Raw genomic sequence first — 20479 nt, forward strand, 5'->3', positions numbered from 1 at the left:
TCCCAGCTCCTCTGGACTACTGAGGGGATGTGATGGTGAGGGCTACTGGGATGTGGATGCCAGGGACAAAGTAGCAGGAAATCATTCTCCCTTGTCAGTCTTAGCAGCTTTAGGGGAGGTCCTGCCTGTTCCCTTGTTGTACCTGCTTACCCTGTCACCTCATTCGGAGAGGCTAAGCACTGCAGCCTTGGTCCTATCTTGTGTCAGGGCTGGTCTGTTGGTGCCAGGGACCATCCCTGTAGGCTGGTTAGGGCCTGAGAGCCCCATGGAGGGCTGTAGAGAGGGCCCCAGGAGCCAGAGGAAAACCCTCAAATTTACATTCTAGACAAATTAGTGTGAAGGAGAGCAGACCCTGGAGAAAGGCTGAGGAGGAGAGGAGGCCGAGTCTAGAGAGGAGGCGGGAGCCGACCAGGAGGCCAGGGCCGGCGTAAGTGACTTCCCTCGCACCTGCCCCCAGCATTCTGCCCATCCTGTGCCACCATCACCTGCTTCACCCCAGCCTGCTCCTTGCCCTGCCCACCCTGGACTGCAGCCATTTCCTCTCCTGCCTGACCAGTGCCCTCCTCCAGGTCACACCGGAGACGGAGCCAGCCCAAGAAGTCCAAACCTGAAGACTCCAGGTCTCCAGGGGAAGCCACGGCTGGGGTAGCTGGTCTGGACGAGGCCAGGGGCTGTTCCCGGAGGGAGACCATGCCTGAGGAGGAGGAGGAGGAGGAGCTGTCACCTTCACAGGGCCATGAGGCCGAGGGCGTGGAAGGTCAGTGCTAGGTGTCTACACCACGAAGTTTGGGTCCCTTCAGTCTTGCTCTTGCTGGCCAGGGTACACCATGAGGTGCCTGTGCACCTGGGGACCTTGAACTGCAGTCAGGCACTGTGTCCCAGCCCTCTTCTGCTGCACACACATGCCTCACTCCTGCTGCTAGCTTCCATTCAGCTGTAACCTTGTGCCCAAGTAGGGAGGGGCTTTCCTCTCTGGCCTTTCTGCAGTGTGAGGCAGTGCTGAGTGCCCACAGCACCTCAGATTTCCCCTCTGCCCCCTGCTACTGGGGGTAGTTACAGACAAGAGAACCGTCTATGGCACACCATGACAGTGTCTTCCTACCCAGAAAACCCAAATGAGGGGAAGCGGGGTGACCACAGACAGAGTAACTCATGGGGCCGTGGGCAAGGCCACACATGGCCAGAAACTCAGGATAAGCCAGGCCACTGCTAGACAGCAGCTCCCACCCAGCCAGTCAGAATAGTTACACAGCAAGTTCAGGCTGATATCACCCAAGAAAACTGATGGCCACAGATCCAGGGAGTTACAAACTAGATGCCTGGTTAAGGTACCTGCTGATAAGCAGAAGGCCCTGGGGTCACCATGGTGTAAGTGGATCCATAGGATCTGAGGGCAGGAGTGTCGCCCTCAGACATACAGAGAAGCCATAGGAGGTAGGTGCCATACTGAGGGTCTAGCCTGGGCTCCCTGCATCTACTTCCCACACTGGCTTTTGAGCCACCTGTAGTCATATGACCAGTTATGGGATCTTGGTACCTTGAAGTATATGTTTATTCCCTGTGGATCTGGTGTCAGGAGCAGCCCCTCTTCCCGACTATGGTGCAAGGGGGCGGGGGGCGGGGGAAGTGGTCTCCTGACTCAGCCAGCAGCATAGCATCACCCAGTCTGTCTGCTTCTTATCCTGCTTCCTCTGAGGACTCTTGTGGTGACCTCTTTAGAGAGGTCTTTAGCTCTATCTATACAGTCCCTTCTGTTGTCGGAAGTGATAAGACCCCAGGCCCCAGGGGCAAGCAGCTGTTGTTAGAGGCCTCCACTGTCTGCTGCTGACTTAAGGATTCTCCTTGACCTTGAACTTATTAGCTTTAAGTGGAAGCAGTGTCTGTCCTTGTGGAGGTGACATTTTCCTGAGGAAACATGTCTAATGGTATCTGAGGTCACCAGGTGGGTGGTTACTGGAGCAGATGGAGATGACCAGGTTCCTGATGTACCCCAGTAGTCAAAGAGTTGGCCACAGAACCACACCAGGCCATGGCCACATAGCTCGGCTTGCCACACCTGTGGCCCTCCATTTTCAGGGGCTGCTTGCCCACTTCTAGGGTGGGCTGCCTCCACTATGAACAGGGTTGCCAGGGTATTCTAGTAGAGTCAGGGCCACCAAGGATAGTGACAGACTGGCAGGTTTGGTGTACCTCCTGTTGGAAAGGAATTCAAAAGACATTCTGGATGTCCCACTCTGATGGGTGATAGGAGGGAGGGTGCCACCAGCTTCCCAGGTGAACGATGGCCAGGGCCCTGTGTATCACAGGCACCTGCTGTGACCAGGTGTGGCAAGATCTCAGTCATCCAGTCAGTTCTGAAGATGTGGCACATGTGTGGACGTCTGAGTCACATCTCCCAGGCTGAGGGATCAAAGGACCACAGACTACTGCTAACATTTGGCCAGTGTATAAGATTTCAGGAGTGGTATGTCCCAGGACTGGAAGGAGTGCCATGGCCCCTCCTGTGAAGCCTCAGAGCCAACCTCAGCAGCACATCATTTGTGCTGCTGGTGGCCGCTTTCAAGATGTGGACCTTGGGGGACCTCTGTGCAGAGGTGGGGACCCCAGTCTGCTGACAGGGCAGAGGAAACCTATGACAGCTCATATTCCTGTGCCTGTGCTATAGGGTCCCTTGAAGGACAAGAGGTCATCTCCCTAATCCACCCAGTCTCCTTAGCCCACTCTGTCTCCAAGTCTCCACAAGCACATAGGATGCTCAGGAGTGCATTAAGGGCCGAATTAACTGCTCCTTGTGAGTCTGCCTATTCCACCTTCTATGTGGGGGACAGCTACACTTCCACCTCTTTGTCTGTGCAGTTGAGCCACATACCTGGAGGCCTGGCTGTCTCTTGGGGGACTGGAAATAGTCACAGTGGCTATGGCACAGTAGGGCCTCCGCTGCTCTGAGGTCTGAGGCATGGTTTGCCACAGAAGGGAGTCAGACTCTCCAGTAGGACAGAACACTAAGTACTGAGCAGTCAGTCAGAAGACAGTGTCACAGGCACCACCCTCCTATCCCACAACCCGTCTTCCTGGTTAGTAGCAGGTGATTGTTTGGGACTCCCTGAACAGCACAACTGGACCTTCATTCTATAATAGGCCTGAGCTGGCAGAGTGGCCCTCGACAGAGCTGTGGCTGGCCAACTTTGGCTCAGCAACCCAGGAGGCAGAAGTACCTGCATCCTCCCAAGTGTGCCCAGCCTCAGGAGCTGGGACAGAGATTATACCTATAGATATGTGGCTTACGTCACCCCTTGGCCTCTATGGCCTGTAACCCTGAAACAGACAGGCTGACAAGCCCAGGTGTGTTGGGGGCACCTGGCCATAGCTCCTGGCTGCCCCTGGAGGACCTGTCCACTAGGCCATCTACCCTGACACTCCAGAGGAACCTGATTGGGACCCTCGGTTCATCCTTGCCTCCCAAGGTACAGGACTGTAGTGTTCATGTGGATGTGCCCACTGTGGGTCTGTGTTGAAGCAGTGAACTCTGAGGCACTCACTCCCGGCCAAGGCATCCACAGCTGTTAGGTTGTGAAAACCAGGACAGGGCCCTGTAGGATCAGGGGCCTGAGGAGGCTGAGTTCACCACGGTCACTGCACAACTGTTGGCTTCTTCCTGTGTCCCAGGACACATCCTGTGAGGGTTTGTCCTGGTCCTTGGTGACCACAGTAACCCTCGTATGAAGGGTGAGTCAGGGATGGGGGATACCTCCCCTGGTTCTTCTCATGTTCCTTTGTGGGGAGCTGAGCGTCTCAGGGTTGGAGGTGCCATCCTGACATACTAGAGACAGTGCACGCTGTCATCTGGATTAGTGAACCCTTGCCTTTGGAATCTGTGTAGCCCAAAGGTGGCCTTCTCCAGGCATCTGGCTCCGGTGTAAGGAAAGGACAAGGTACTTCCTTCCCACTGTCTCCCATCAGCAGCCTGGTCGGGTTGGGCAGGGCCAAGTTCCAGGCCCGGATTCCCCAGCCCAGGGCACTCACAGCTGGAGTATTTCATGACACCCTTAGGTCCCTGGAGCCCAGTGTAGAAGGCTAGGTTGCAGGGAACATGGGGTTAGGTGGTACTCCCTGAAGAGCATGTTAGGAATGCCCAGACCCTGATCCTTCTGTCCCTATCACCTGTCCCTGGCTAAGTGATGCGCTGCACAGCCATCATGGCACCAAACTAAAAGTAAATCTCATTGGCCCTTCTCCTTTATGTCACCTGTCAGGCCTGTCCAGGCCCATCTGCCACTGGACCCCTCTGGTGGCTGTGTGGTGTGTCGATTGCAGTAACTGTAGCAGCATGAAGCAGCCTGTTTATACGAAGAGTAGCTCCTTTCACACATCTGCTGGCTTGGCAGGACCCTTGGCTCTTCATAGCCTTCCTGAGAGCCCAGCTCCTCCTCCCACACCTAATTCCAGAAGGCTCTGGGGGATTGTTTTGTTTTATTTTTGAGCTGTATCATGAGCCCAGGCTAACCCTTCTGCTCCTCCCACCATGGCCTGAGTGCTGGGATGGCAGGTTTCAGCTCTATACCAGGTCAGGAATCTCTTTAACTGCAGTAGTCCAGTACTGGGCACTGTGGAGGTTGAACTTGTCCAAGTTCTCGGGGACACCCAGTCATCCCCAGCTCTTCCATCTACTTGGTTCTGAATGGTTCTTTCTCTCCTCAGAGGATGGCAGAGGCAAGCCTCGGCCAACTAAGGCCAGGAGCAAGAAGAAGACTCCCGGCCTACTGTCACCCCCATTGCTGTCTGCCCCACCAGCCCTATTCCCCGCCGAGGAGGTCCTGAGGCTTCCACCCCGACCTAAGTCTCCAGGGCCAGCCATGGGCCCCATGGCTGCAGAGGGGGGTCCTCCACCAACAGCCCTCAATGTCGTGCCTCCTGGGGTGCCAGGTGAGGAAACAGAGGTGCGGCCACGGCCCATTATCCCAATGCTGTACGTGTTGCCCCGTGCCAACAGCTCTGATGGGGACAGGGAGCATGCTGCCCATCCACAGTTGGCACCCATGGAGCTGGGGCCAGAAGAGGAAGACCAGGCCCAGGCTGGTGATTCACAGGTGGGTGATTAAGGGCAACTGTGTACATTGGTGGTTCTGCCTACAAATAGGGCAGCAACTGTGTGTGTTTGCATGCTGTGGGAGACGGGCATATGTGAGTGTGTGCATGTGTGTTGTGAGGGGCAGGAGTATGTGAATATGTGCTGTGGGGAACAGAAACGTATGTATATCCATGTGTGTTGTGGGGTATATTGTGGCAGGGCAAGTATATATGTGTGCTTTAGGGACAGGAGTATGTGAGTGTGCATGTGTGCTGTGGTGGACAGGTCCCAGGACTCACAAAGTTCTGTTTCAGGAACAACCCCTTCTCTAAGCTGAAGGTGGAGATCAAAAGAGTCGGCGTCACCCTTGGTCGGCCACCCACACGGTCCCCGCTATCTGTGGTCAAGCAGGAGGCCTCGAGTGATGAAGGTAGGCGTGACTCCTAGCCACAATGCAGTGCTCTTTCCACCTGCATGGGGCCCAGCCAGACCAGCCCCTCTCCACAGGTCCAGAGTCCACCCATCCAATCCCTTGCAGTCAGGTCCTCCCTGCACCATGGCAGCCTGGTCACCATACTCTGTGAGATTCAGCACAGCCTCCTCTGCCCCTTCCCATCTGTAGGCCCAACTGGCCATGTCCCTATGCCTTGCACCACCATAGTCCTTGCTGCCTGCAGGGCCTCCACCCTACCCTGCCTCCCATTAACACAAATGTCATGTGACCATTGAGGGCCCAGATTCCAACCAGGCCGCTGTTGCTATTGAGACTTTCATCCATCCGAGCAAGGGGCTGTAACATTCCGCATCTCGGTGGGAAGGTCAAGGAATCCAGGGTGTGTAGCAGGTGGCTGAGGCCCTTGTGCAGAGGATACAGTGTACATGTGCCAGAGGTTGTGATGTTATGATGTGCAGGCTGTGGTTGGGAACATAGGTGTGGGCAGCAGTGGCAACTGCTCTGTCATTTCTGCCGAGGAGCTTCCAGGCTGGGCTTGCAGATCTAGGTGTCCTGAGTGTCTTCCTGTTACATGGTGTGGCTGTGGAAGCTGATAGGTGCAGGAGGGGACTCCCCAGTGATGGTTGAGCCTTGGGTACAGATCTTGGGCTGGCTAGCAGGTGGGGCTGCACTTGTGTGCAGGCCATTGTGGGCCTCCACTCACTCCTCCGTAAGCCACTGGCGCCATCTGGGAGCAGTCCGGCAGTCCTTTCACCCACGATCTTGCCACAGGAGGGACAGGACCTGGGAAACAGTTGAGACCCAGACCCCTAGATTCTTACCTCCTGGCAGGTCTCCCAAGCCACAGGAATCTTGGTGGGTGGCAGGACCCAGACTCGGCACAATCCTGGAGTCTCTGGGTCCCTTGGGATTGATTATGTGGGACTTTCTCAGGCTGAGCAGGTTGGACAGCAGGCAGGGTGCCCCAGGCTCCCTGCAAGGAATCCCTAGGGCTGGATGATCTAAGGTGATGCAAATGGAGTGGGTCCCAGCAGCTCCCCAGGGCACAGCTGACACTTCCCACTTCCTCTCCTGATGTCCCCTGTGGCTGCACCGGACAGTCACAGCCTTTAACAGTACATGCCTGAGGCTCCTTCACATATAGGAGCATGCATCTGAGGTTGGCGTGTATGAAGTGTTGGGCTATAGGCTCAGGGAGACTCATGGAGGGGAAGGCACTGTCCCTCCCTGCCAGGAGGCAGGGTTGGTGCTGTAAAGCAGGAGTACACCATGGGTGGCCCTGCTGCAGGGCCTTGTCCTCCAGCTCAAGCCCCTTCATCCATCACAGAGGCCTTCCCATTCTCAGGAGAGGATGATGGCAGTGACCCTGAGGCCTTGAGGTCCCTGCTGTCCCTGCAGTGGAAGAGCAAGGCAGCCAGCTTCCAAGCTGAGAGGAAGCTGAATGCGGCAGCCGCCCTCAGCGAGCCCTACTGTGCCGTCTGTACCCTCTTCTACCCCTTCAGCCAGGTGAGCTGTCTCAGCGGCCTCCCACACTGATGGTGCCCTCTCACCTCCCACTCTGCCCCAGGGCAGTCTGGCCTACTGTAGCCCTGAGCTGACTGCTGTGCCTCTGCAGTCAGTACAGACAGAGCGGGAGGCCCTGGCCACTCCGGGGGACAGTGCTGTCCAGCCGCCCTCCAAAAGTGGCCAGAGGACACGGCCACTGATCCCTGAGATGTGCTTCACTTCAAGTGGGGAGAACACAGAACCACTGCCTGCCAACTCCTACGTCGGTGAGGACGGCACCAGTCCACTCATCTCCTGTGCCCACTGCTGTCTGCAGGTCCATGCCAGTGAGTGTGCCACGGCTGCCCCGCCTCAGTGTGAAGGGCCTGGGAAGACGAGGAGCATTCCTCGCCCTAGTGTGTTTTGATTTGGGGGTGGAACACTATGCAGGTCTCTGGCCTGGGTGGCCGGCTGTACTGTGCAGATATGAGGAGCTGCAGGTGTGGAGGGCTGCAGTAGTTCCAGGTGACATATTTGGTCTAGTCCCAGCACTCCACTGTCTTCCAGGTTGCTATGGTGTCCGGCCTGAGCTGGCCAAAGAGGGCTGGACATGTTCCCGGTGTGCGGCCCACGCCTGGACTGCGGTAACTCATCCGTGCTGGCTGGCTGACTCCTAGAGATTGGGAGATCCTGGGCCCGTGTACCGGTGGCCTTGATCTTAGCTGTGTGGACGTTGGGTCGGGTGGTATATGGTGGAGGTGGCTGCACCTTACCACTTTGATCTGTCCCTCAGGAATGCTGTTTGTGCAACCTTCGGGGAGGAGCACTACAGAGGACCACAGAGCACAGGTACCTCACTTGTCCACCGCCCTTCCCGAACCCAGCCTGACTAGCCTCTTGGGCATAGCATGGAACACTCGCACTGCTCTTGTGACCTTGTCCTGACCTCTCAGGTGGATTCATGTGATCTGCGCCATTGCAGTCCCCGAGGTACGATTCCTCAATGTGATCGAACGCAACCCAGTGGACGTCAGTGCCATCCCTGAGCAGCGATGGAAACTGGTAGGTCCCCAAGACTGCAGCTGCCAGCCTAGTCCTGTGGCAGGTGGGGCACTGTACATAAAGGCACAGTGACGAGTGCTCCATATGCTGTCAGTGCCTGAACTCAGTGGCGCTGGCTGTCACCATGCAAGAGCTGCACCCAGGGAGAGCCAGCCTGGCCTGGCCCTCTGTGCTGCCTTCAAATCCTAACCTCAGAGTGACATTCTCCAGCTTCATTTTCTTCCCATGACATTGTGTCTTCTGTATGCACACGTTTGTGCGTGTGTGGAGCCAGATTACAACCTTAGGTGTTGGTCCTCATTCTCCATCTTGCTTAATGTAGAGTATGTCCAACTACCTGACTGGCCAGCTTCCAGTTCCCCAGCTCAGACTCCTATCATGCTTATAGCAGCACTGGTGTTTAAACAATCTCTACCTGGCTTTATGTGGGTTCTGAGGATTCAAATCCTTTTCTACTGAGCCATCTCTCCAGCCTCCTTCCTTTTTCCTGCCTGAGTAATACTCCATCAAGTGGCCAGATCACAGAGATTCTGTTCTCTCACCTATGTGGCTCTGCATCTTGGAACAATGCTGGGACACTCATGGGCCTGGCTAAGACAGAGGCAGATGCAGAATTGGATCTTGTCTTTGCAGGCATGCCACAAAGACACTGGGTTGTCACTGTTATACAACTCTCCAAGGAGCCTTTCCTTCATCCTGCATCCCTTCCTGCAGCATGCAGCCCTTCACCATGGTTGTGTGCAGGACCCTTTGTGAGGCTCACTGTGCTCTCCCTCGTGACTGCACACAAGGAGGGTACCTTCTCAGATCTACCTCCTTTGAGAACTGCTGTCCCCATCCATCTGTTTCCAGTCAGATCACCTAGTGTCTCAGTTGAATTGAAGGCTGCATGCTGAGACACTGTGGACACGCGCGCGCATGCGCGCGCATATGCACACACAGAGACACACACACATGCACACCACACACGCCACACACACACACACACACACACACACACACTCTCTCTCTCATACACACATGCACACCACACACGCCACACGCACGCACGCACCTCTTGTATCAGGTTAGTAAAGGAGGCCCCAGGCCCCAGTTTGCTTGTCCAAGTACTGTGTGCACTTGACTCCTCTGGGCTTCAGCTTTTCCAGCTAGGCTGCCATGACTGTCTAGAGAGTATCTGTTCCCCAGGCCTGTCTTGCTGCACACACCCCCAGTCCCTCTCCTGCCCACCCCCAACTCTGCGTCAGCTGAGTGGTACCTGGGTGCAGCTCAATGACTCCTACCCTGTGTCCAAGGCATGGGGCAAATGGCTTCTTCCATCTGGGAGGTGACCCAGCCAGGGGTTCGGGAATGGAGATAGCTCAGCTCAGACCTTAGGACAGGCCCTGCTCAGGGCACTTAGCAACACAGTGCTGGGGAGGACACACTGGCTATGGTGGGTCCTGGAGACTTGGAGGCCAAGCCCTCAGTTAGGAGCATGGACAATGTCTTGCATTGGTTTTGCTAGGTTTGTTTCCCCTGCTGCCAGGTCATGCTGGGCAGAGGGCTGCTGTGAGCCTGTACGACCTGGGCTCTCCCAGCACAGTGGCTCCCCAGTGGCTTATGCTACAGGTCACAGGTTCAGGGACCTAGAACCATGGTCCAGCCCAGTGCTGCAGGCCCAGAAGCAGGGGTTCACTGCTGGGTGGTCTGATGAAGTAGGGTAGCCCTTACTAAGAGCATTGTGGCTCAGGAGGATGGTATGCTGACAGCAAACCCTGCCACTCTGTGCACATGACCTCTCCAGTTATGGTCCCCAGTGGCTCTGTACTAGGAGATGCTGTGACACCATTTCTGTCCCCCTCCCCCAGCTCTGTGCTGAAGGGAGGGTGAGGACTTGGCATCAGGGAGGAGACCTGAGAAGAGTTCAGATGCTATGACGTCCCAGTCCTGTCCAGTCTGGTCCAGTCCTGTCTCAACTCCCCCTACCTGTTCTGGAAGGTTCCTCCCTGGCTTTGCTGGTAACGTGCACTCCACCCTCTGCAGAAATGTGTGTACTGCCGCAAGCGTATGAAGAGGGTGTCGGGTGCCTGCATCCAGTGCTCCTACGAGCACTGCTCCACATCCTTCCATGTGACCTGCGCACATGCTGCTGGCGTCCTCATGGAGCCAGATGACTGGCCCTATGTAGTGTCTATCACCTGCCTCAAGCACAGGGCCAGTGGAGCAGGGGTGAGTGCTGTGGCCAGAGCCCCGCCCATACTACCAGTAGCCCCACCCACGTGGCAGGACTTTGCCCACCTCGCCTTATCCCTATGGGATTATCCTGCTGTGATTAATGTACCATCACCCGGTCCCCAGGGCCAGCTGTTGCGCACGGTGTCCCTGGGCCAGATCGTCATCACCAAGAATCGCAATGGGCTCTACTACCGCTGCCGTGTCATTGGCACCACTGCTCAGACATTCTATGAGGTCAACTTCGATGATGGCTCCTACAGCGACAACCTGTATCCAGAGAGCATCACAGTGAGAAGTGGACCAGGGGCAGCAGGGGTGGCAGGGGTAGCAGGGGCAGCCTGGACAGGGCCTCACCATCCCTCCCTGTAGAGCAGAGACTGCCTGCGGCTAGGGCCGCCTCCTGAGGGCGAGCTGGTGGAGCTGCGGTGGACAGACGGTAATCTGTACAGAGCCAGGTTCATCTCCATGGCCACCAGCCTCATCTACCAGGTGAGTAGCCTCACAGAAGCCTACATGTGCACATGCGCGCCCCTCTAGCAGACACCCAGCCTCTGTCAGCCAATCCTGTGTCAGTGCTCATGCAGATTAAAGGGTGGGCAGGACAGGGCTGGGGACAAAACACAGTGAGTGTGGGAGGTAGGTTGCAGCCTGGGGCAGAGCAGCCAGCCTGCACTGACACCACTGTCTTGTCAGGGAGCTAACTGCAGCATAGCTGTGCTACAGTGTTTCCAGAAGCCTGTGTGAGCCAGGGCAGGGCAGTCTGCACTGAGAGCCTGCAGCTGAACTCAGACACCTAGAGTGTTAGGGGTGTGGTACAAACCAGCCCCAGGGATGGAATATGACAGCTAAAGCAGAGGTGGGAGACAGCAGGTACCTTCCAGAACTCCTTCCTCCTGGGAACCTTGCTTCCTGTGTGTGGCCCTGTTGCTGGCCTGACAGGCTCAGACTCTGCTCTCACATGTTCCCGTGTCCTCTCAAAGGCACCAGAAGGGGCCCAGGCCTCCACCCCTTTTCTTCACTTAGGCTGACCCAGGCCCAGGCCAGGTAACTTGCGTTCTTTACTGCTGTCCCCAAAGAAGATGGTCACTCTTCAACACCATGGTGTCCACTGCCCAGCCGGGCAGCCTGAGCCTTCCTAGTGTTGGTATCCATTAGGAACAAGGAGCCTGTTTGGGGTGGCTCCCCATAGCTACCATTCTGAGTTTAGGGAAACAGGTTCCAGGTCTAGAGGGCCCCGGGGAAGGCCCTTAGCCTCCCGTCTGTCCATGGCCTGCTGACTTTTCACCCTTGAGGCTGCTGGCTTGCCCGCCCAGCCTCATCTTAGCCTGTATTGGCCATCTGCCACAAAGGGCCTGCTTGAGATGTAGGCCACCCCCAGCCTTGGGCAGGTGTCCACTGGTCCCTGTGACCCAGGATGCCTGAGTTCTGGAGGACAGGGCCAACATCCTATGGTTATGCCCCATGCTTAGACCCCCATGTCACTGCAGGTAGAGTTTGAGGATGGATCTCAGCTGACTGTAAAGCGTGCGGACATCTTCACACTTGAAGAGGAATTGCCCAAGAGGGTACGGTCCCGGCTGGTGAGTGTCCTTGGCGTCTCCATCTGGGGCATTGAAGATGCATGTCTCTAACATGTTGTCCCTTCCTCCTTGGCCATGAGTGTCATCCTGGCACTGCCCACAGTCGTCAGGGCTCCCCACTCAACCGAGGGACAAGGGCAGGTGTGAGTCAGGGTGTGGTCCTGAGGGGCTTTGCAAGGGAGACAACCTGGTCTATGTCTGACGTCTGCAGTCACTGAGCACCGGCACACCACAGGAGCCCAGCTTCTCCGGAGATGGCGTGAAGGCCGCCAAGCGCCCACGGGTGGCCACCGTGCTGGCCACCACCACTGAGGACACAGGGCGCAGCCCAGAATACCTGGCCTTCATGGAGAGCCTGCTGCAGGCGCAGGGCCAGCCTGGAGCACCCTTCTAGATACTGCCCACTCCTGTCCCACTGTAGGTAACTGGGTAACAGGACCCGCAGGATCCAACTTGGCCAGACTCAGGGAGCGAGACCGGCATCCCTGGACTACAGTGACTCCACGGGATCTGGCCTGGCTCTGCTCTTCTCCTAAAGGTGCTAAGGAGCGTCCCAGAGTCTCCTGTGACAGATGCTAGCCAAGGACACTGGGGCACAGCCCCAACCTGTTTTCTAGATTTGTGGCTTTAAAAATTGACAACAGGCACATTCTTTTTCCTCTCCACCAAGATGCGAGGAGATAAAAGTTTCATCTGTGTTTGACACCTGAGGATGTTTGTCTACTGAGCAGGTGGGAAGGCACTTTTGTACAGGTGTCCCCTGGAGGGGGCAGCAGCCCAGTGTGCAGTGACCTGTGTGATGGCCGCTTGTGATGCTCCCTGCTTCCTGCTCGGGGAGGTGGGCCCTGCAGGAGTGGGCCCTGCCCTGCCTCCTCCATGCCCTGCCCTGTGCAGAGTATGCCTCACTCTGCCTTTGCTGCCTGGGCTCCCATGAGCCTTCACCTTTGGACTAGGGCCTCTGTGTGGCTGAGGGCAGGAGAAAGCAGATTCCACCTTCACTTGAAGCCCTGATCGAGTGACACAGGGCACAGACTTCACAGGCCCTGTCCGCACTAGCCGCCACTACCCATGGGTTGGCTATGGGTTCTGTCTCTTTAGAAGCCACTGCCACCATAGGGCCTCAGGCCCCAGGAGAGACAGCTGACCTTAAATGACAAAGGACTGGACAGAGGGACCTGGCCCTGTGGACCTGCTGGGGACTTAGGGACAGGGCCTCTGCTGAGTGCCCAATGGCTGCCATGCCCATGTGTACATTGAAATTCTATTTATATTGTAAAGAGAATAAAAAAGGACCCAACCTGGGCCTGGAAGGAGAGGCCAAACCACAGGAGTCTCAGGCTGTGCCCCTTGTGGGCTCTGCAGTGGCTGCAGGTGGCCCTGCTTGTGCCCCCACCCCCCACCCTCCAGAGAGGCCCTGATTTTTGTGCAAAAACAAAAGCTCACTCCCCGCCAGATGAAGGACTCCATATTTTTGCCTCATTCTCTGGCCTCTGGTTCAGTATCAATTAAAGCCCTTGAGCTGAGCGCTTCCTATTCCCACCTGGTCATGGCTGTGTTGTCATTTCGTGCCAGGACAAGATGGGCTCAGGATGGAGGTGTCCTTGGCAGGCATAATGGGTACAGTGTGTCCTGGTCTGGGTGTAGGGGCCGCCAGGAGGTGGGACACCATCCTCAAGACATCTAGTATCTCCACAGTGACATGGAGCTGAGGCAGTGTGTCCCTCCTGGATGTCTGTGCTCTCTGACTCTCCTGCCTGCTTCCTACACTGTGGGGCCACAGAGGAGCAAAGGCCCTGGGATTGGGCAGATCATGGCCTGGTGAAGCAGAGGGAGGAGTGGAGGAAGGGTGGCCCTGCCTGGTGGACCAAAGGGTAGACTTGGATTTGACTTGGAGGGAGGAGGAGGAGGGTAGAAGCTACCAAAGGCTCTGGGCAGAAGAGGGGGGGCCTCCCTGGTGCTTTCAGCAGGAGCTCAGCAGCAGACAGCCCCGGTGCCGCAGGGGCCTTGGTTTCTCTTTGAAACTGTCCCATATGACTCTAGGAAGGAAAGGGAAGGTGGCCCTGCCAGTGATAGGGCCTGGGCCCTATGGGAGTGAAGTGATGTCCTAGGAGGGGACATCTAACTAGCTGTCACCTCGCCTGGTACATCGGGCCAAGCTCACATGTACAGCCCCCAGTCTTGGGCCAAATCTAGCCCTGGACCTGTTTGTTAATAAAGTTTTCCTTGCACATGGGCCACTGTGATATCATTTGCATGTGGCAGCCATTGGCCCTACCTCAGCATCACTTAGTGATTGCCTGGCCTGGAACACTGGACCATCTTAGTCCTGAAACTAACAGGAGATGCCCTGGGCCATCAGCTCTGCAGGCCCTGCCCTGGTCTCCATGTCTTCCTGCAGAAGCCAGGAATACCACCTTCCTCGATTCCTGCTTGGAGCCCACTAGGCCAGGATGCCCCTACCCTGCCCCCTATTAGTGTTACTCATAGGCTTCAGGTTTGGAAACCATGATCCAATTCCCACAGTTGTCCCTTGGCCCAAGAGCTCAGGGTCTCCATGCTTGTCCAGCCTGTGTGTTCCATGGTCATAGCTCACAACTTTCTAAACTACCTTAAAAGCCATGTTTTCTTCTCCCTCATACTGCTCTCTGCCCCTCAACCCCAACCCTTCCAAACGCTGGACACCCTATAGAGAACCAGTCTGAGGACCCAGGGCCCTAGCCCCTGTGCTGGAAATGAGCATGGTATGGGGTCCGAAGCCCTTTAGCCCTGTGCCTAGAGAAAACTAGTGGCTGCTGCTTGGTAATGCAGTGGCTGCAGGAGTCCTGCCATGATAGATGTCTCCACTTCTAATAGTTGAACAGAGTGGGGACTCGCATCCATTCTACTCCCTGCATAGACCCAGTGTCATGCACAAGAAATAGAACCCTAGCTGTGACTGAGTGTGGGAGTCATGTCCATCCTGAATCCATGTTGGCAGCCAGATCATCTCTCTCTTGCTTTCATTTGTTTTCTGGGACTTGGGGCTGGAGGCTTGAAGACCAAGCATAGGGCTCCCAGGTCTATGTCTACCCTACACCTCCTCAGGAGGTCCCAACCTACAGGAATCCTGAGTCCCCTAGCAGTGGCAATTGTTCTGGTTCCTACACCAGTGTCTTAGGGTTCCTATTGCTGTGATGAAACGCCATAACCAGAGCTACTTGGAGAGGAAAGGGTTTATTTGATCAACATTTCTGTATCCCTCACTGAAGGAAGTCAGGACAGGAACTCAAACAGGGCAGGAACCTGGAGGCAGGAGCTGATGCAGAGGCCATGGAGGGTGCTGCTGACTGGTTTGCTCTCATGGCTTGCTCAGCCTGCTTCATAGGGAACCCAGGACCACCAGCCCAGAGATGGCCCCACCCACACACAGATGGCTGGGCCTCCCACATCAATCACTAAGAAAATGCCCCATGGTCTTGTGTAAAGCCATTTTCTCAGTGGCTTCTCCTCCTCTTGGATGACTCTAGCTTGTGTCAAGTTGACGTAAGACTAGCCAGCACATGCTCACATGTCAGTGACGGTGCCCTCCTGTTGTCTCCATAACTCGAGGCAACACTGGCAGATGGGGTACCTTTAGGCTGATGTGACCTTTGACCTGACCATGACCTCTGTGACAGGGACAGTTAACTGACTTTGGGCTACTGATTCTCCTGCTGTAATGATGCCTGTGCCTGTCAATAACAACATTTAAAAACTACTTTTAAGACTCACTTTTTAGAGTGGGATGTCTTTAACCCTAGCACTTGGGAGGTGGAGGCGGGTAGATCTCAGATCTCTGTGAGTTCAAACCCAGCCTGGTCTACAGAGGATAGCCAGGGCTACACAGAGAAACCCTGTCTCAGAAAACCAAATAATAAATAGTGGCTCAGTGGCTGGGAGGGGCTCATTCAGGTGTGACAGCAACCCACTCAGAATCAGAAGGCAAATGACACAGCTATGAGCCTCACTCACCAGGGTTTGAGCAAGGAGAAGCTTGGAGTCTCCCTCTGTCAGCTGTGGGGCATCCAAGTAGACACCAGCGCAGAAGGTGACAATGACTCAGACATAATGTTGGTCGGAGCTCTGGTCTCCATGATGTGTTTATGTCACCCCTGAACCCAAGCAACAGAAGCAACTCCCATATCTACCCACACTTCCTGCAGATGCTTTATGAAGAAGCTGCCCACAGAGGCTACCTTGCACAGGCTTCAGACCACTAGTCAGGTGTCATGGCTGCATCAAGTCAACCACTGCACTGACTGGTTTCGTGTGTCAGCTTGACACAAGATGGAGTTATCACAGAGAAAGGAACCTCCCTTGAGGAAATGCCTCCAGAGACCCAGCTGTAAGGCATTTTCTCAATTAGTGACCAAGGAGGGAGGACCCAGCCCACTGTGGGTGGTTCGGTCCCTGGGCTGGTGGTCTTGAGTTCTATAAGAGAGCCAGCTGAACAAGCCAGGGGAAGCAAGCCAGTAAGAAACATCCCTCCATGGCCTCTGCATCAGCTCCTGCCTCCTGACCTGCTTGAGTTCCAGTCCTGGCTTCCTTTGGTGATGAACAGCAATGTGGAAGTGTAAGCTGAATAAACCCTTTCCTCCCCTTCTTGCTTCTTGGTCATGATGTTTGTGCAGGAATAGAAACACTTAAGATAACCAACATAGAGAATCTGCTGGTATTTTGCTTACTGGTTGTGACATGTGGCCATAAAGAAAAATCAAATCAGCTTTCAAATGGATGATTCCCAAAGAATCTGGAACACTTCCCTCGCTGGTGCCTTTACTGTTCAGCCATCGATGGACACTCACGACACTTCTCTAACCCTCATGGTTTTGCAATGTCATACTGGTAGCTGAGATTGGCCATGATGATATAATTTACACCATAAGCTCAGGAGTGACAACATGAACCCTTGGCTTCCCTCTTGACTACTGAAGGCTGCTGTGAATCCAGCCATCACACCTCACTGCCTACAGGAAAGAGGGGATTAGTGAATGGCTGTCTGCTGTTTGGGGTGAGGGGAAACAGCAATGTCTCTAGATTCCCCAGCCACTTACACTTCGTTCCCCAGAATTGTGTTCATGTGACCAAGGGGCCTGGCTAAGGAGCCCTGGAAGTAATCATGCTTTCCTGTCTTCGGTGTAGACAGCAGGGACTGCAGTGAGGGCTTCTGCTGATCATGACTGGTCCTTATCCACCCTTGTTTTAGCAGCCACAGGGTATCTTGGGAAGAACAGAGTGAGGACAGTTGGGGACACAGGAGGGTTCATGCTTAAGTATGAACCCACACACACCATTTTCCTTGTCAATAGCTGGGCAGAGCTAGCTCTGTGTCTGGCCCTGTGTCCATGTGGACCCACAGAAAAGAAGATGCAGGTTATGTGAGGCGCAAGCCCAGGGGCTCAGTACCTGGCCCACAGCAGAAAAGGCAGCCCGGTGTGGCATTGTGCGCTAAAACTCCAGCTCTGGAGACTTAAGTGTCCCCTGGGCTCACTGGCCAGACAGCCTGACCTAACTGACCATCAATGGGTTCAGTGAGACCCTGAGTCCAAAAATTGTGTGGGGAGCAACTGAGGGAGACACTGTGCAGTGACCTCCACATACACAAACAGGCATACATGTATATAAAGCAGCCAGAGACCATCCAGGTGACTGCACTGAGGCCTCATCCTCCTGCCTCGGAGCTGGCAATGCACAGAACACTAGAACACTGCACCACAGGCTGGAGGGCATGGTGGTCATTACTTTACTCCCAGCACTCAGGAGGCAGAGAGCAGCAGATCTCTGGGTTCAAAAACCAACCTGGTCTACAGAGTGATTTCCAGCCCAGCCAGGGCTACACAGAGAAACCTGGTCTCAAAAAAACAAACAAAAAAATCCAAATTACCACCAGTAAAAAAATACAACTATATTTGTGGCTGTAGGTAGCCACACAGAGCACACAGGCCAGACTTCCATCCCCAGCACAGCATGTAAACTGAGCATGGTGACCTCAGGTTTCCTGCTTCAGTGATGTCTGTATGGGAGACCCTGCCATGTCCAACATAAATTATTCAAAACAAGCAAAGAGAGCCTCAGTGCAAAGCCACAGCCTGACCAAGGGCTTTAGTCAGGGGCATCAGCACGTTCTCCCCATGGTCAGCAAGAAGCTGTGCACTAGGAAATCTGTTATTGTTCCATCCCCATTTCACAGAATGACAGCTTGCCTGACCAGGGGATTCTAGGTAGGGATTCTACCCTTGCCCCCATCCTCACTGGGGGACTGTGGGTAGGGTTTTACCACTGAATCATCCCTTAAATATTAGGTAACCCAGTGCAGAAATCCTGAGGTCGGGGATTCCACTGCTGCCCAATGTCTTAAGAGGTAATGTCCACTTATTAAAGCACTAGGTTTTGAAATAATCTGTTATCCACCATTAGGTAACGAACTCCCTGCAGTTATTTTCCTACAAAGTAAGGTTGTGAACTGCTCCATTTGAGTGTAGCCGCGGACAGTTTTTGTCACTAATTACCCTTGTTTCACGTTTAATAACGTCTTGTTGCTTCAGAAAATCCAAGTGGAGTCCTGACACCCTTTACTTGCTGGTAAGTTTGACTAATGCACGCTGCTGAGTGTTTACAACAAAACATGACAGAACATTTCTTCTAGAATAACCCAAGGTCAACCTTCAGTGCATTTCCAGGCAGCACTCTGTGGTTGGTAGTTCCAGGACTTCACACTGGTTCATGGCTGCCTCAGGACACAAGGACTCCACCGTGAGTGCTGGCCAGGACCCTAATTCTGGCTGCCGGGAATCTACCTTACCAAATGATGACCAAGTAGCCATGATGTCATGCACGCACCAAGGGCTTTGGTGATTATTTGGGGATGTTTTATTTCCTTATTCTGATGGGTGATGTGACAGAACTAAGGATCAGCAAGGAGAATGTCTGTGAGGGGCTTCACATTGGGATATCTAAGCTGGGAAGAGCCAGGCTGACCTCTCAGGGTCTGGGGAAGCGAGGTGATCCAATGAGGTCATTGGAGTGACCAGTGCAGCCTGGCTGCCATCTGATCTGCTCGATCCACTGCCTCAGCCTGCCCAGAGTCAGTCAGTCCTCTGTCAGTCAGTCAGTCTGTCCCCCCACCCCTCTCTGTGTCTCCTCCCTGCCCTCCCCGCTCATTTTTCCAGACAGGATTTCTCCATATAGACCTGAAGCTATTCTAAAGGAAACTCCCACAGCAGCACGGGGGGAGCAGAGGTGTCCCTCATGGTCCGGGGATCCTGAGAGCAGGGTCACAGTGAGGAGCCAGGCTGGCACGGTATTTGTTGATGGGACCGGATGAGAGAGGGGACAGGATGAGGTGGGGACGGACATCTGATGTATCGTCTGCCTTAACAGCTGTCTGCTAAAAGCTGCAATAACAATACTGATGAGGACATAATCATCCTAATTAAAAGCTAATAATGAGGAGTTAATTGCCTTTGAAAAGCCAAGTGAGGACACAGGGATTTATGTTCCCCTCCCTCCCTGCAGAGGCATATATGTGATGACTGATTGCTTCAATCAAGTATCACAGAAAACTAACCACCCCTGTGTGCTGTGTGGCCAAGGAATGAAAAGGTGGCTGCAAGGTCTGCAGGCCAGAGTGGAGGGTGGGGAAAACTGACCAGATCCTCAGTCAAAAGGCTGAGCTCCTCCAGCCCTGACCACGCCCCCAGGATTTCCACCTCTTTTTCACTTCCACCTTCCCATGTCTGGTACACCCTGCTTTCATCTCTAATTGAAAGCAAACACTCCATCCCAAACACTCATGCATCTGTGTTTACCATCTACTTGGGGCAACTGTTAAATGTCCCCAAAGAGAAAAAGGGAGGTTGGTTAGACAGCATCTTAGTGTATCTGGTCCTCTGGCCAAGTCGGGAGGGAGGGAGGGAGGGAGGGCTGCTGACTGTGGGGAGGGGGCAGGGAGGGGTACAGTCACCCCGTTCAGGTATTTCTGAGAACACTTTTTTTTTTAAATTTAGTTTAAAAAACTTTGTGTGTGTGTGGAGGTGTATCATGAAGGGCCAGATGGCCTGGAACAAAGTCCCAGTTGCTGTGAGCCTCCCAGTGGGTACTGGGAACCAAGCTCAGGCCCTCTGGAAGCACAGGCTGGACTGCCTCTGGCCCTCACAGGGGTTCTTAACCAGTGAGGAAAAAAAGGCCTGTCCTCCGCTTAGACCGCCAAGGTGGCGATGACATTTGTCTCCTTCAGCTTAGACGGCAGAACCGACAGCTGGAGAAGTGCCCCAGACCTGTCATTCTAGCGGGAAGTGGAGGCAGGAAGACCAGGAGTTCAAGGCCAGCCTCAGCTACAGAGGGAGTCTGAGGTTAGACTGGCTATATGAAACCTGTCTCAAAACCAAACTGCCCTTTACTCTGCCCCCAAGATAAAGAGAAGTGGGGGCTGAGGTAGAAGCACCTCTGTGAGTTTGAGGGTAACCTAGGCTACATTGTTTTAAGCTGAGTATATTTGGGAAATGTACCATGTAATCAGTGCTGTTTTCATTTTCTTGTTTTAATATCCACAGAATTATGTAAGCTTTCCTTCTGATTTTAAGACTTTTCATGTCC

General features: G+C 54.5%; 1 protein-coding gene across 2 annotated transcripts in view; it reads left to right on the forward strand.

The window, feature by feature from the left end:
- Kdm4b (lysine demethylase 4B) overlaps window positions 1-14094 on the forward strand; it is a 78344-nt gene extending 64250 nt beyond the window's left edge. Inside the window, exons 10-22 of one of the 2 annotated variants that reach the window (XM_032900755.1) lie at window positions 570-757; window positions 4699-5087; window positions 5354-5498; window positions 6850-7028; window positions 7138-7354; window positions 7575-7651; window positions 7801-7856; window positions 7961-8069; window positions 10095-10280; window positions 10410-10574; window positions 10656-10775; window positions 11774-11866; window positions 12078-14094. In XM_032900755.1, the coding sequence (XP_032756646.1) occupies window positions 570-757; window positions 4699-5087; window positions 5354-5498; window positions 6850-7028; window positions 7138-7354; window positions 7575-7651; window positions 7801-7856; window positions 7961-8069; window positions 10095-10280; window positions 10410-10574; window positions 10656-10775; window positions 11774-11866; window positions 12078-12260 (2107 nt within the window). In that variant the 3' untranslated portion in view covers window positions 12261-14094. Of the gene's footprint in view, window positions 1-325; window positions 428-569; window positions 758-4698; window positions 5499-6849; window positions 7029-7137; window positions 7355-7574; window positions 7652-7800; window positions 7857-7960; window positions 8070-10094; window positions 10281-10409; window positions 10575-10655; window positions 10776-11773; window positions 11867-12077 lie in introns of those variants that run through there. The other variant, XM_032900754.1, reaches the window with a different exon arrangement.
- The last annotated feature ends 6385 nt before the right edge of the window (window positions 14095-20479 follow it).

This window comes from Rattus rattus, chromosome 4, assembly GCF_011064425.1.
Source record: "Rattus rattus isolate New Zealand chromosome 4, Rrattus_CSIRO_v1, whole genome shotgun sequence".
NCBI lineage: Eukaryota > Metazoa > Chordata > Mammalia > Rodentia > Muridae > Rattus > Rattus rattus.